Source organism: Phyllostomus discolor, chromosome 2 (genome assembly GCF_004126475.2).
Source record: "Phyllostomus discolor isolate MPI-MPIP mPhyDis1 chromosome 2, mPhyDis1.pri.v3, whole genome shotgun sequence".
NCBI lineage: Eukaryota > Metazoa > Chordata > Mammalia > Chiroptera > Phyllostomidae > Phyllostomus > Phyllostomus discolor.
In genome coordinates this window covers 29,261,762-29,278,366 of record NC_040904.2, presented here as the reverse complement: position 1 = coordinate 29,278,366, position 16,605 = coordinate 29,261,762, and the positions used below count along the sequence as shown (strand labels likewise).

Sequence of the window (16,605 nt, the reverse complement as noted above, 5' to 3'; positions counted from 1 at the left end):
TTGAAAAATCAACAAAATTACCTTATGTAGAATGGGTACTGGATGATGTCAATGTGCTGCCCATTTTCTTTAGCAGACACCAAACTTTTACATGTTGTTCTTTATATGTTATGCAAAATTATGTTCCTTAAATGTCAATAGCTTCTACTGGCAGCACTGACACCTCTTTACCTAAGGTCATCTGCTGATTACAAAATCATTCTCAGCCATTTTATAAAGTAATCCAAAACTGCAGGGGAGTTAATAACCTGGGGAGCATTCCTCAAAAATCACAGATATTAGTTAGTAGAAAAATATTTCAGATTCCTTGCCCTAGAGCGGGACAACTCAGTGTCAGACTATATTAACTCTCAGAATTTCCCAGTGGGATTAAGTCATAGTTGCCCACAGCAGAGATCTGCTCATTAACCAGCTGTATTGGCTTCCTTTTCTTTGCTCCATCTCAATCTCTCACTATCTTATCAGTGCTTCCAGGAGTGACTTCCCAAATCAACTGTGTACCCCCAAATAATTATCAGCTTCTGTGATAATTCAAACTAACACTCAAGATTTTTCCTATCAAGTTCAGTCAAGATTGCATTATATAATTTGTTGCACAAACCTGAAGTACTGCATAACCCATAGAACTTAAATTTATATGTTAGTGACTTCTTTCTCCCATGCATATCCTGCAAGTCTGCAACAAATATTGACATCTATGGACCCACATGATGTAATAGCTTCAATTTCCCTTTAGTTTTCCTTTAGAAGAATATCAAAAGGGCAATACATTATTTGGAAGTTAATAAAGCAGGTCTTAAGAGTGAGGTGGGAGGTACAAATGCCAGCTCTCATATAAAATACATTTATAATGGTTCCTGTTGCAATATCTTGCTTTTGGAAGCACCAGTCTCTTTTTTATATCCTTGCACTGTCTCTGTGAAATAAATTGTTTTAACTACTAAAATTTTAAACTTAACTTTAATATATGATATGCATGTTTAAATACTTTCTTTTCAAGAATTTTGGCTATTTCAAACACCTATCATTCTATATTAATCTAATAATATATTCATCAAGTTAAAAATAACAAAGGTAAGCCTATAAAGATTCTGATTGCAAGTGTATTACCCTTATGTAACAAATTCAGAGTAATGAAAATCTTTACTTTTAAAACTTCCTATCCAGCCTCATGCTACCTTTCTTCTTTTGTTCACATTGTGTTTTATGTTATTTAATGACATTCTTTGTATGTATCTACATTAGTTCTTGTAAAGTATTTTGGATTTGTTATTATTATATCCTTTGTCTCCCATTTTCTAACAGAAAGGTGTTTATATTAATCAATCTAAGCCATCACTCCCGTGATCCCTTCAAAATCACCAAAGAATTGATTTGATGCACAAAGAAATGTTAAAATTTTATTTCCAGTGTTACCACCTTTTGTATATATGCACAGTCCCAGTGATTATAGAAGAAAATTCTGGGGGTTAAAGGTACATATGCATTTTCTTTTGGTACATTCATTCCAGTTAAAAAATTCACCCTTATAAGCATATCTGCAGCCATCAACCATAAATAAGCTTGTATTCTGCAACATTATCAGTGAGTCAGCCAAAGAAAGGAATTTGAGCAATTTCAGGGAAGCATTTGATATCTGATTTTTTACTGTGAGCTGGAGTGTCCCTATAGAAAAACAAATGTCAGCTGCTGAAATGTCATGTTATTTTGGTTTTTTTGGTTATTTTGGTTATTTTGGTTTGCTGTCCAAACAGAGAGGACCATGATTAAAACAGGGAGTGATCAGGAGTTTAACAAGGTAAAGCAGGCCTCCTTAGGGTTTTTGTTGCCCTGTTTCCTTAACTGTTAGGAGGGGTCTGCTGATAAAGCAAGTAGCTTTCTAGAGACCAAGCTCAATGACTGCTGTGTTTCAGAGAACAGTCCTTGACTTGGGAATTGTAATAACCTTTCAGCCTTGAATGAGCATCTGAAAAAATTGTCCAAATTATGACCAAATGTGTCAGAGATCTGATGCTCAAGCAACTAAGGAAATGCTCCATCAGCTCTGTGGCTGCTTTGGAGATTGTTTAGAATTCAAATTCTTGCAATCTTCTACCTTGTCCCTTGAAAGACAAGGTTTTTTGAAAATCAAATCTCAAGAATTTTAAGGAGTCCCTTCCTCTCCACTGACAGCTTGAACCCTGCATTAAGCAAATAAGATGCATTATTTTATTTTACACACATTGAGCAGAGTGTTTTGTTTTTTATTTATTTTCTATTGTTTTAAGATTTTATTTTATTTATTTATCAATTTTTATTGTTCAAAATGTCTCCACTTTCCCACCACTACTTTTCCTCCCTCACCCTCCACCTCCCACCCTCAATCTATCCCCTTGCTTTGCCTTTGTCCATGGGCCCTTATACATGTTCTTTGATGACCTTTTCCCTTCTTCTCCCCATTATCCTCCTTCTCCCTTACCTCTGGTTACTGTCAGTTTGTTCTTTATTTCTATGTCTCTGGTTGTATTTTTAGTGTTTTATTGATTAGGTTCCACTTATAGATGAGATCATATGGTATTTGTCTTTCACCACCAGGCTTATTTCACTTAGCATAATGCTCTCCAGTTCCATCCATACTGTCATGAAAGGTAGGAGCTCCTTCTTTCTTTCTGCTGTGTAGTATTCCATTGTGTTAGTGTACCACAATTTTTTGATTCAATCATTTATTGATGGGCACTTAGGTTTCTTTCAGCACTCAGCTATTGTAAATTGTGCTGCTATGAACATTGAGGTACATAGGTTCTTTTGCATTAGTGCTTTGGGATTCCTAAGGAATAATCCCAGCAGTGGAATTGGTGGCTCAAAAGGCAGTTGCATTGTTAGTTTTATGAGAAAATGCCATACTGTTTTCCACAGTGTCTGCACCAGTCTGCAATCCCACAAACAATGTACTAGGGTTCCCTTTTCTCCCCAACTTTGTGAACACTTATTGTTTGTTGATTTGTTTATGGTGACTATTCTGACTGGGGTGTACTGGTATCTCACTATGGTTTTAATTTGAATCTCTCTGATGACTAGTGATGCTGAGCATTCTTTCATATGTCTCCAAATGGGACTTCATCAAAATAAAAAGCTGCTGCATGGCTAAAGAAAACATCAGCATAATGAAAAGGGGGCCAAGCATATGGGAAAATACATTTGTCAATGATATCTCGGACAAGGGTTGATCTACAAAATATATAAAGAACTATAATGACTGCATTCCAGGAAAAGAGACAACCCAATTAAAAAATGGGCAAAGGACTTGAACAGACACTTCTGTTTTTTGGTTTTAACTAACTTCATTCAAATATCATCTTTGTATACTTCATCTGAGGCCCAGGCCTGTGCCTGTCCCTTCCTCTCCTATCCTTCTCAGTCAGCATTTACTCTGGATATGGGTTTCCATCCCTGACTACACTATTTCTGCAAGCACCGCAGTCCTGCTCCCCTAGTTCTTAAAGGAGAATGTTAACACGGTGTCGTGCACCAAACTGTCTGCTTCTAAGAGATATTTTTTTGGACAGAGGAAGTGATACAATGGTTGCATAACCTTAGGATCTCTTGGCTTTTTAAATATATTTGAGCAGTCAAATGCAACTGATCTAGTGTAGAACATGAGGTTCAGGATTAGATCTTCATCTTCAAGGAAATTCAATGAAGGTTTCACTGAACTTAAAGCCACAAGTAATAGTTCGTTATCTTGAGGTTCTCAATGCCAATAATCCAAAAGGCACAGAAAAATTACTGTATTGGCAGGAATAATTAAATCTTATTTACATCAGGAGCCAGCATTGTTGATAGACAGCAGAAGTATGAAAAATATGCCCCAGCACAGAAACTAAGTGGCAAATATGTCATTAAAGCAATCCCAGCTTGACAAGCAAGGGTGAATGGACTCAGATCCCTTGATGATAAAGACAAACAGCACAGACCATTTGAAATGTTGGCTGAGGGTGTAAGTAATCGAAATGGGAGATAAAGAAAAGAGATGAATATGCTGACAGACAAATACAGCAATGCAGACTTGTCCCCATAATCCTTTCACCTTAAATCTGTTCTGAGACTGGCATAAACCTTCCCCTTTGGTGCAATTCTCTGATATATTAGACTTCATACAGGATACGGATGTATTTGCATTGTGATAGAGTACTTAATAGGAAATCTCTCATGCATTATTTAAGATACACTTGCCCTCACAAGTTTTTTATTTCAGCAGTGGACTCTATAACCAGTTCCATGGCCCATGTAGCAAGTTACTCTTGCTTCTGCCCTGAAGCTTTGCTGTTAATACTGAAGGGGGGACACTAAGAAGAACAGCTTATGCATTTCTAAAATAAGTGATGTTTTTGCCCACGAAGACAACTTGTGAACAATGGTGCATTTTTTCTTTCATTTTCTTGAGTGTCAGTCCTAAGGTGCATTTTATTTTACCCTTTGGGAGACTCTGTTAGAACGAACAAGCAGCCATTGGCCAAGTGCAATATGCATCTTTGCATTGGCTTTCCCCCCCTTCTTGCTTCATACATCTTCTTCACTCTCACTCTCGAAGTCCTGTCAAACTTGGCTTTCTTGGTAACTCAGGCTCCCACAGACTCCAGAACATGCTCAATGTGAGTAGTTTTTGAGGTGGTATTTTGTTCTTTAAACCATGAAAGAGAGCATTGGGGTGCTCATTGCCTAAGTCCATGTGATATACAAGAGTTTAGGTGGTTCTACAGCTTAGGGAATCTACTTCACATGCCAATCTTAAAACTAACATTTTCTTTACACTGTTTAGGGTGTCTATTGACCAATCTTCAACAATCACAACTTCTAACTCAACTTTCTAGTCAGCGGGCTGTGATACAGTTCCAGGCATTTGTTTCCTCTGTACTCTCATCTACAAGGATTCAATGTTCTCTAAGATCTGGCTACTTGCTCTTCTGCAATTCTTGGAAGCACTCAGAGATAAGTTAGCATAATTGCCATGAACATAGGCTTTAAATATTTAAGAACTCTTCAATCTCTTGGGATAATAAAGCCTTGGCTACTTTTATTCTTTCCTGAACAGCTTAATGTGAGGGGGGAAGACAGTGAATTTCTTACTTTGAAAATTCTGCAAAAAAAAATATTTATTTATTTTTAGTGAGGGGGAAAAGTACTAGACTTGGAAACCAGATATAATATTGACTTTTATATTTATTTCTTAATAATTATAGATCTTCATGCAGACCTAAGCCTTAGTTTACTCATCTTTAATTTGGAAATAATGTTTACAATGCGAAATTGCTGTGAGGATGACAACCAACATTTGAGATAACAATTTATTGAAAATTTATAAAAATATAGGAACTTTAGAATGTGGTGATTATATAATATTCATGTCAACATAGCATTGGCTATATCTAAACAATTTTTATCAAAGAACAAGTGGTATATGCTGAATGTGCAATGTGCAAACCACTGTAGAGAAAAAGGAAACATGTTTAAAACACATGGTGAGCATTTTTTGAGTGCCATCATTCTATGTAGTTTAAATAGATTATATTTTCTCCTTTATCTGTGATTTTTAAAATGTATTTGATGTAATATAATACCAGAGTCTATCTCTGACTCGTGTAAAATGACTAAAAATGAGGACCCACCTCTCACTGAACAAGGGTCAGAAAAAGAAGTGCTCTTGACAGAGTTAGGCTTGACTTTTCTATTCCTTGTGCAGATCATCTAAGTATCAAATACATTATCTCACATAACATTAATATGTAGTCTGATAATGTCAAAATAAAAAGAATAACATATACACATTCAAATAAAAAATAGAAATATTGTTCCTTGTGCAAAAATTATTTTTCCTATCTGGTTGGACTTTAACTTTTATCTTTAGATTTATTTACCTACAAAATAAGAATGAAAACATCTACCTTAGAAGGGTTGATTATGTTTTAAATAATTTCTCAAACTTTGAAATGTAATAAATATTTAAGGAATGTTTACTAAATAAATGTCTACTGAAATATTTAAACACTATAAACTGCTAAAAGGATATAAAGTACAGTTAACTTTGAAAATGTCTTGAATACATTACCCAGGATCAAAAAGTGTTTCAGTAGGATTCTTAAATAATTGGACAATGTAAAATGAACTTCACACATTACAATTTTTATTTCCACAGTTATTTCTCATCATGATATACTATATTTTCATTACATTTTATCAATAAAGAGTATACAGAAACAATATTAGTAAAAGGTATTCATCTCATTTCATTACTGCTCACTACTTGAATGTAGGTTTTCATCCTCTCATTTTCTTTAAAAGCTTTAAGGGAAATTGAAATATTCATGGATGAGAAATGAAGTGGACTGCACTCCTGAACTTCATGAAGGTGTCTAGAATTCCAGATGATTTGTGAACTGTGGGCAGCAAAGCTTGAAAGACATCTTTCTCCACCAATTAGGAAGGAAAGAATATGCCTTGTTTCTATTATCTGCATAATTAAATTTGACATTTATATACAATGTGCAAACCACTGTAGAGAAAAAGGAAACATGTTTAAAACATGTGGTGAGCATTTTTTGAGTGCCATCATTCCATGTAGTTTAAATAGATTATATTTTCTCCTTTATCTGTGATTTTTAAAAAGTCAAAGGTGTTCTATAAACCCAGAGAAATTGCACATTGCATAGGTACTCTAGAAGTTAAAAGAGGCTCCCCTCCCCTGAAAATTTATGTACTGTATTTGGGGACTTTTTCATAAATAATAAAAAATCATTTTTTAAAAGAAAGTTGTTTCAAACACAAATACATTCACCTTTTTTAATATTATGTTTCACTTTGAAAAAATCTTCAATTTGAAAATTTATCAAACTCAGAAAATAATGAAAATTAATACAGATAACTACCATAGACCCTTTATTTAGATGCACCAATTATTATTTTGCTCCATTTGTTTCTTATTTTCTGCTCTGCACACACATATACACATAATAATTTTCTTCTTATGAACATCTTGAGAATTGTTTGCCATACTCAAAGTTTTAGCAAAAAAACATTCTTTTTGCATGAAAATTTAATCTGTGATGAGCTCTCTAGTTCTGTCCCTCTGGGTTACCTGATAAGTATTGGAATGTCAACTGTGTTACTAAATCCTTATTGTAAAAAATGATGTCTAACTGGTAAATCTCATGAATACTTTGCTCAATGTGTTGACTATAATCACTGGCATATCATTTTCAGAGATGCTGCAAGCACTGTTGATGAAGTTGCCATTAGAGATATTGGGTCCTGTGGAGTCTGAGACTTTTAAAGCTAGATCAGCTTTTACACCCTCCTGATTTAGGTCATATCTCATAGCCTTTGAGATACTGGACTGCAGCAAGGATTTCTGGAAAGAGCAATTCTTGACAACCATTTCTCCCTTTACTGCAAATTGCAATTACCCTGTTGCTTATGAATAGTGTGACCTATGAGGGTCTTGTGACTCTGAATAATTAATTGAGTATAAGAAATGTCTCATGTTGTATATGAAGTTAAGGATCATGCCCCTTGATTGTTAAATTTTTCAGTGTATATTCCTTAAAAAGAAGGATATTATATTAAATTACCATAGTACATTTAACAAATTCAGAAAACTTTAAATTAACACAACAGTTTTTTTTATCTAATGTAAAGTCTATATTTTGATTTATTCTGTTGGACCATTAATGTCCTTTTTATAATTTCCCCTTGAGTACAAGATCCGGTTCAGAATCATACATTGCATTTGGTCATCTTCATTTTCCTTTAATCTGGAACAATCACTCAGTCTTTCTCAAAAATTGGTATTTTTAAAGAATGCAGTTATGTTATAGAATGTCCCTCAAGTTTGGATTGTCCAATACTTCCTCAGGGTTAGATTCAGGTTATATGCTCTCAGATAGAACATTTTAAAAGCAGTGTGTCTTTCCAAGGTGTCACATCTGGAAGCATGTGATATCACTCAGGTCTGCATTAATGATGTTAATACAGGTCATCTAGTCAAGTTATTGTCTTTAATCTCCAGTGTATGGTTAATGTTTTCCTTTTTTCTTTTTCAATTAATAAGCAATGTATAATAATGTACTATGGAACCATACAATACAAACACCTGTTATCCATGAAAATCTCAACCCATTGATTATTTTCCCAAATATACTATTACTATTTTATTATGATGTCTGTAAACTACTCTCTCTAAGCACCTCTTTCTCTCTCTCTCTTCTCATAGGCAGAAGTGTGTGAAGTGTGTTCCCCAATATTTATATGTTGTAGTCTTAGCCCCCAATGTGATTGTATTTAGAGATAATGTAGTGTCTTTAAAGAGGTAATTAAGGTTAAATAAGGTACTAAGGGTGGGATCTCAATCCAAAGGAAATACTATCTTTATAAGAACATAAAGGGACACGAGGAGCTTATAGTCACAGAGAAAAAGCCATGTGAGAACATATCAAGAAGGTGGTCATTTGCAAGGCAAAGAGAGGAGTCTCAGAAAAAAAAAAAAACACCTGCCTATATCTTGATTTTGGACGCCCAGCCTCTGGAACTGGGAGACAATAACATTTTCTTTTTAACCCACCCAACCTGTGGTATTTGGTTATGGAAGCCCTAGGAGACTAATACTCTCTTTATCTCCTCTGCCTATTTAATATCAATATCTCAATATTGACTTGTGAATTGCTCCTACATTCAAGGGTAATAGTTCATTACTACTGTCCTTTTTTAGTTTAAATTTACTAATTATAACTGCTACTTACTACTGCCCTTGTGTACTCTTGCTTTCGTTTAATTTACTATTGTTCTTGTTTAATTTGAAACTAAGATTGTTTAAGACTTGACATCCTGAAACCCAAAAAGGGAAAATTGAAAGAAAATTATACTTAGACACAGCTTAGTAAATACACTGAATATTAAATACACATAGAAAAAATATTTAAAGTGTTTAAAGGAAATAACTTCCAAAACAGAATTTTATAACTAATAAATGCATCCTATAAAAGTGAAGCAAACATAAATATAAATTCTTCATGAAAGTGGAATTGTTTTCTTGATTTTATTTTCTATTTGTTGTTGTTTTTGCTAGCAATTGAGAAATACTATTAATTTTATATACTAATTTTTCTTCTGCATAGTTTCTAAAGCTATTTATAAATTATGATTTTTTTTCTGGTTGTTGTTAGATTCTTTAGGATTGTCTTCATTTAGGATCACATCATCTGAGAATAAAGACAATTTCCATACTATAGTCTAATCTGGATGCCCTTAACTTTTTTCATCTTGCCTTAGTACAGGAACACTGCCTGGAATTAACACCACAAAACCTCCAGTGTGCCAGCAACATTTCCAATACAATATTAAGTAGAAATTATTAAGGTGTATGTACCTGCCTCATGTCTATTCTAGAGGATAGTGTTGCCAGATAAAAATAGAGAACCCTTAGTTAATCTTCTTTAATCTTCACCCAAAGATATGTGCATTGATTTTAGAGAGAGAGGAAGGGGAGAGAAACACACAGAGAGAGAAAAACTTCAAACACTGATGTGAGAGAGAAACATTAACTGGTTGACTTCTGTACTTGCCCTGACTAGGGATTGAAACTGCAACTTAGGTATGTGTCCTGAACAAGGATCAAACTTGCAGCCTTTTAGTGCAAAGGATGATGTTTCAACTGATGGAGCGACCTGGCTAGGGATCAGTTAAATTTTGATATATTCAATAAACTCTAAGTATTTTAGTATATATTACATACAATATTTAACATACTTACAAATAGTACATACTGATGCTAAAGCAGTTGTTTACTTAAGATTTAAAATTTGTTGTGTCCTGTGTTTTATCTGGCAATCCTATAAACATAAAACACTTAGTCTTTCTCGTTATATAACGTTTAATTATATTCACATTGTACATACTATTTTTCCCATTGAGGAATTTAACACTGCAAGTGTTTACCATAAATATCTATTGGATTTTGTCTCATAATTTTAATGTATCTATTGGAATGATCTCATGGCTTTTTAAAAATTCCATTAATAAGGTATATTGAACTAAGTAGTTTTTAGATTTTAAAGTAATCTTACACTTCTTGAGAAATTCCATTTGGGATGTGCATAATCCTTTTTGTATATTTATTAGTAGAGTTGCTTGCTAATATTTTGTTTAGGATTTTTGATAGTGAAGCAAAATATTTAGAGTGCAGATGGAAAAAACTAAGGCCAACCTACAATTCTGTATCCTATTATATTCACATTCAAGAGAAAATAAACACTTTCTAAGATAAGCAAAATATGTAGAGATTTTATTGCAACATATTGTCTTGCAATAAATGTTGAGTTTCTTTAAAGAAAAATAATATAGGTCAGAAACTCAGCTCTACATAAAGTGATAACATTAAAAACATATATAGAATAAACATAAAATGCTTTTTAAAATGTTCTTAGTTGATTTAACAGATATTTGTTCAAAAATAATAGCAAAGTTTTGAATTAAGTAGTCTATGTACACTTAAATACTACTAAGTGAATAAAGGCAATTTTAAAAGGCTACTACATGATTCCAACTATATGGCATCTGGAAGGGAAAATATATGAAGACAGTAAAAAATTCAGTAGTTGCCAGAATAAGAGAGTACTTGACAGAGCATAGAGAATTTTTTTAGAACAGTTAAAATACTCTGTATGATGTAATAACAATAGATACATATCATACATTTGTCAAAGGCCATAGAATGTACAATGCCGAGATTAAATTGTTATGTAAGCTATGAATTTGGGTGATTGTGATGTGTTAGTGCAGGTTCATCGAATGCAAAAAATGTATCACTGTGTTGGGGGAATGTCGATAAAAGCTTAATATCAATGAACTATATTTCATGCTAAAAAAACTAGAAAAAAGGGATCTAATTTATTCAAAATAAGCAGAATTATTTATGTTTAAAATAAACAGGGACACTAAAGATAAATCCAGAAGTATTTAAAGTTGGTGTCAGAAGAACCATAAGGGTTAGGTAACAGTGAGGTGGGCACCCCATAGTTGTCCAAGACCTGGAAGCCTTGCCTCAAGGACCACTGCCTGGCTGTGTTTGAGAATTGGCCCTGTCTGGAGGGCTGCTCCCACACCCCAGAACAGATGGCCGCGGCCAGCTGTACCCACTGTCCCACTGAGGACGAGCTGGGCTTGGCCCAGTGTTTCTTGTGCTTCAAGGAACTGGAAGGCCAGGAGTTGGATGACGACCCCCTGGAGGAGCACCTGATTGTGCTTTTCTGTCTCCCAGAAAGCCCTGTGGGAATTAACCCTCCGGGAATTTTTGAAACTGGACAAAGAAAGGGCCAAGAACAAAATTGGAAAGGAAGCAGTAAGCGGAAGGAATTTGAGGAAACTGCAAAGCAAGCCTGCTGTGCCATTGAGCTGCTGGGAGCCTGGAAGTGACACCCCAGGCTCCACACTCGACCATGGCCCAGGCATGGTCCCAGGGATGCCCCAGCTTTGCTCTGGGGCCGGTGCCTGAGGCAAGGAAGACATCACAATTTTGAAATGACAATACTTAAACAAATTTCTTTTTCTCTTGGGGGTGGGGCCACGGGCTACTTCTGTCTTTGCCTCTGGTGTTGTCGAGTATAGTGACTGATTCTTTTTTCTCTGGTACTTTTGCTTTATTGATCCTGGTCCTGGCCAGGGTGGAAAGGTGAGAAGTTTGGTTACGTGGGCAGAGCCCTTCCATGGCAGTGTGTAGGTTCCTATCGATGGCCTTGGAGCTGAGATATGAATGGGAATGGAATCATAGGTCCATTGCTGCTGGACAAATACAAAATTAAGGATGCCATTTAAAATTTCATTTGCACATTCTAAAAAAAGAATAATAAAAAATTTAGTGAAATAAAAATACAGAATTTCAGAAAAGATTAGTATATTTAGAAACCTTTCAAGAATAATCAAGAAAAAAGGCAGAAGACCCATATTATCAATACTTGGAATTAGAGAAATTAAATTACTTCAGATTCAACAGAAATAAATATGATAACAAGGATATAATATAGACATCCCATGTCAATAAATTCAACTTCAATAAAAAAACATATTCTTTGAAAAACAATGCTGTTAAAGCTCAATAACAAATAAATGTGTCACATAATTAAACAATGAACAAAACATTTGAACAACTATCCAAAAAGATGCACAATAAATATTATGGACATGCATGTAGATACCCATTCCACCTAGTGTGACATTCCTTCTGTCTTGCTGCCTGAGTATCGAGTCTTTGCTTCTTGCCCACTCCTGGACTTCCCTTTGTCACAAATGACAGCATTTCCTCTTTTCTTATGGCTGAGTACATTCAGACAACAGTATGGTGGTTCCCAGAAGGAAGGGGGTTGGAGAGATAGTAAAGAGTAAAGGGGGCCAAATAATGTGGTGACAGAATATGATTTGACTTTGGGTGGTGGGCACACAATACAATATACAGATCATGTATCATAGAAATGCACACATGTAACCTACATAATCTTATTAGCCAATGTCTGCTCTATGAATTTAATTTTAAAATGAATAAAGCTGATGTTAAAAATGGGTCAAAAGAATATTATTTTGTTTGCCCTGTTGGGTTTCACATCCTTAAGTTTGGAAAAAACAATAAATATTACCCAGAATATGATAAGTAGATCAATTCTGAGTAATTTTTACTTATATTCCATAAAGAAAAAATAATAAATGCCCAATTATGCAAATATACAGTGTAATTTTAAGAATTCATCTTTATTTCTTCAAATTTAAAGACAATGATCTCCTAGAGTAGACAGAATATAAATTCCCTGTGGAAATGATGTGACAAAGAAGTAGATTTTTTAGTCTGAATTTCCTTTAGGCATTATTTTCTTAATTTAAACTTGGAATAATGAAGGATGATTTGCAAATTGATTATGTAGGTTTCTTGCTTTAACATGAGCATTTTGAAAATTCCAAGTGACACCTGCACAGTCAGCACAAGTTTCAATAAATACTGTGGTGTGCAGAACATCTGAATAACCCATTTATTTAAACCTGCAAAAGGAAAAAGGCTAGGCACAGGAATAGATGATACACAAATAATGTCTCGAAAGCAAATGCCCTTGGTGATTTATAATGATGAGATTAGAAATTATCACAGATAATTAAACTGTATATAGAGCTTGTCAAATTTATACAATAAATAGTACTTATTATTGGATCTGTTATTTTATGAATTTTTGTAACATAAAAGGGAAGGAGTTAATCTTTTAGAAAACGTGCACTAACATCATCTGATCCACCTATGTGGAGGCTACTGTAAATAACCTTCAGAAAATGTCTTACAATAGAAATGTCTCACAATAGTTTACAATAATAACGTTTACAATAAGAAATAGTATATACATTTCATGATTAACAGATTTTTAAAAATTCATTTTCTCTTCAGAAAGCATGTGACTGAATTAATGTAAGGGTTTTTTTGGAGGCATTTTTAGACAAAATAGAAACTTCAAAGAGTTGGGGATTAGGCTAGTGATAATAGTCTAATTAAAAGTATATGAATCAAGATATGAAAAAAAGCATTATAATGTATATTATAATCCTAGGGAATTCATAAATATTGTGTAAACAGAAATCTTCTCTCTCTTAATCCCCCTCATTGCAAAGCTAGGATGTGTTTTAGGGGTGTCCACCATAAGTGAATTTCCTTACCATGAAAGTATCATAAGGAGCACTCTTAAGGTATCTGCCTTGAAGGTACAAATTAAAGCCTTCTGTCTTAGAAATTAAACAGGGGTAGTTAAGTTTTCATTTGATGCTTAATTGTCCTGAAACCCTGGATCACCAAAGCAAAGTAAGGATATATGAAAAGAAAAACCAGGAGTCATATGGATAAATCAATTCCAGGAACATATTTAGTAGGTAGTTGCTATTTGCTGCACTGAACTGAACTGTAAGGAAATTAATGTCAATGATTCCTGGTAGTCAAAGGGAATGTGAACTGAAAGGAGGAAGCACTAGTCACCTTTAAAGAATCATTTAACAAAACGGTGAAGACCAAAGCCATGAAAAACAGTTTCAAAGTAAATAGATAATGGGTAAGTCCAGTCAACAAACCTCAATGATTCATACTATGATAGCCAAATTAAAAAAAAAAAATCTGAAAATCATTTGGGAGATGAATAGAAAAAGATAACATGCTAAGGAAGAAAATCAAGAAATCAAAAGCAATAAAATGTATTCTTCATGAAAAAAGTGAGGGAAAATCCTTCCTATCAGAAGAAAAATGCAAAGAAATTGGAAAGGAAAATACTGGAGAGAACAAACTTAAAGTCTCTGATTCCCTAAATATAGTCAAAGAGTTGTCAACTGCATAGTACAAAGGGTCAGACTTTTGGAAAGCAGAAAATGAGTTAAATAAGTTTTTGAAAATATGAGCAAGCCATTATAAATCAGGGCTGAATTTACTGAGCTGTGAATTAAGCATTGCCAATTTTGGTTTTACCTCAGCATAATTTAAGGACGGATGTTTTTAGGTAAGTCCTTAACTCTCATTAGCAACCCATCCAGTTTATATGTTAATGGACTTTGATCAATTGTAATCACTATCAGCATATTCAACTTATATTTACTGGACTCCCTCAACACACTCACAACTGTAGTTTGAAATATATACAGACCTGAATACTGAATTTTAGATTAGAAAGATGACACACTGTCCAACCTTTAGTGTATCAGAGTGGGCATTCAATAGAGCAGTACAGTAAGTCTTGTGATTCAAATAGCGTGAGAGCTTGATGTAACAACTTAGTAAAATAAGGCAAGATCACCCTGGGTCAATTTTTAAAGAAAGTCACACAAGACCTATGAATTTCCTAATAAAAAGGAATTACCTCCGAACATTTCTTTAACAGTTGAATGCTACAATAGTGTAATGTTAAGCAAAAGGTAAAAAAAGTCAAAAAAATTAACCTTGTAAAATGAAAAAATATTTTTAAGGGGGCATTGTAGTGTGGCAACTCTAATGCTTTAGAATTAAATTTAAATGGGCTTATAAAATGGGAGCATGATCTAGGCAGAAAAGCATGGAGGGTTAATGGATGCAGCAATCTACAGTAAAAGCTGAGATCCTGCAAAAGAAGCTTAGCAGTGGTACATAGAGAACCTCAGAGACTGTGATCCACATATTCAGAGGACAGATGCTGAAATAATCCAGGCAGAAAAAGGCAAATGTCATATGATCTTTCATATGTAGAATGTAATGAACAAAATAAACTGACAAAAGAGAAACAGAGGCATGGATACATGGAAGAGACTGACAGCTGTCAGGAGGGAGGGAGATTGGGGGCCTGGATGAAAGAAGATGAAGGATGAACCAAATATACACATATGTGTGTGTACATGTGTGTTTATATATATATATGAAACACATAGACATAGACAGCAAATATGCATATATACAAAAATATGTGTGTATATAAGAATACATTTATAAAACATATAATGTGTTTATATATCTTCATAATGTTGAGAAATTACTTTTATTGCACAATGGATATTGTAAATGTAATGATATAGAAGCTCAATTATATTCCTTTGAAAGATGTTAATGTAGTTTATGTTTGTTTTTTCTGTTTTAGCAAGCATTTAGGTTGTTGGATTCAAACTGCAACCTTGTCTTTTGGGCAACAACTAAAATAATTGTAGTTCGGTTTTTTGTTTGTTTGTTTTTAAATCCTTTACTAGGCTGATACATTTATTCTATTTGTCATCCAGAGGCCTGAGCTGAGTTTCTACAGAGAACTCGTAGTTCCCTCATTTTGTCTCTCTCTTTTTGGGTTTTTCCCTTTTTTAAAAAATTAAATGTATTGAGGTAATATTGGTTAAGAAAAAAGTGCAGGTTTCAATCGTACAATTCTATGATACATCATCAGTATATTGCATTGTGTGCCCACCTCCCAAAGTCAAATCTTCTTTTGTCACCATTATTTGATCCCTTTTACCCTTGACTAACCTCCCACCCCTTCCCTCTGGTAACCTCCCTACTGTTGTCTGTGTCCATCAGTTATTTTTGTTTGTTTTTCTTGTTAGTTCATTTGTTGCATTCAGTCTTATATCCCTCATTGTTCATTGTTCTTGACTTCTTCTGTCTGACTTATTTCACTTAGCATGATATTCTCAAGATCCACTGATGTTGCTATGAAAGGCATTATTTCATCTCTTCTAATAGAATAAGGCTCCTAGTCTGTTCTTTGTCTCTTTGTACACATCTCTGGAGTGGACTTTCTCCTGCAGGATAGTCAGGGTTTAAACAACAACAACAACAAAAACACAAGAACAAATTGTTGTCTAAGAGAAGTAGAGAACAAGAAGCTTTGATAGTAATAAGGTCTTTTCTAGTGCAAAGTATATGCAGTTCCATACTTTTTGATAAAGTTAGGAACCTCATCAGTCTGTCAAATAGTTTCATAGTGGATGTATATAAATCCTTTCAACTGTTACAGAATGTTGGAAGAAACAGACTTTAAGAAATATTTGGTAATTCGAGAAGGGATACTATGCAACAGATTATTTTATAATTCCAAATGAAAACACAACAAATTT

General features: G+C 34.1%; 1 protein-coding gene across 1 annotated transcript; it reads left to right on the top strand.

The window, feature by feature from the left end:
• Positions 1 to 11,142: 11,142 nt before the first annotated feature.
• LOC114490782 (baculoviral IAP repeat-containing protein 5-like) lies at positions 11,143 to 11,442 on the top strand. The gene has a single exon (XM_028504834.1). It carries the CDS (start codon positions 11,143 to 11,145, stop codon positions 11,440 to 11,442), a length of 300 nt encoding a protein of 99 aa, XP_028360635.1.
• Positions 11,443 to 16,605: the final 5,163 nt, after the last annotated feature.

What these genes read in the sequence shown, in the direction of transcription:
- LOC114490782 (XM_028504834.1), top strand. Translation starts at nt 11,143, where the DNA reads ATGGCCGCGGCCAGCTGTACCCACTGTCCCACTGAGGACGAGCTGGGC.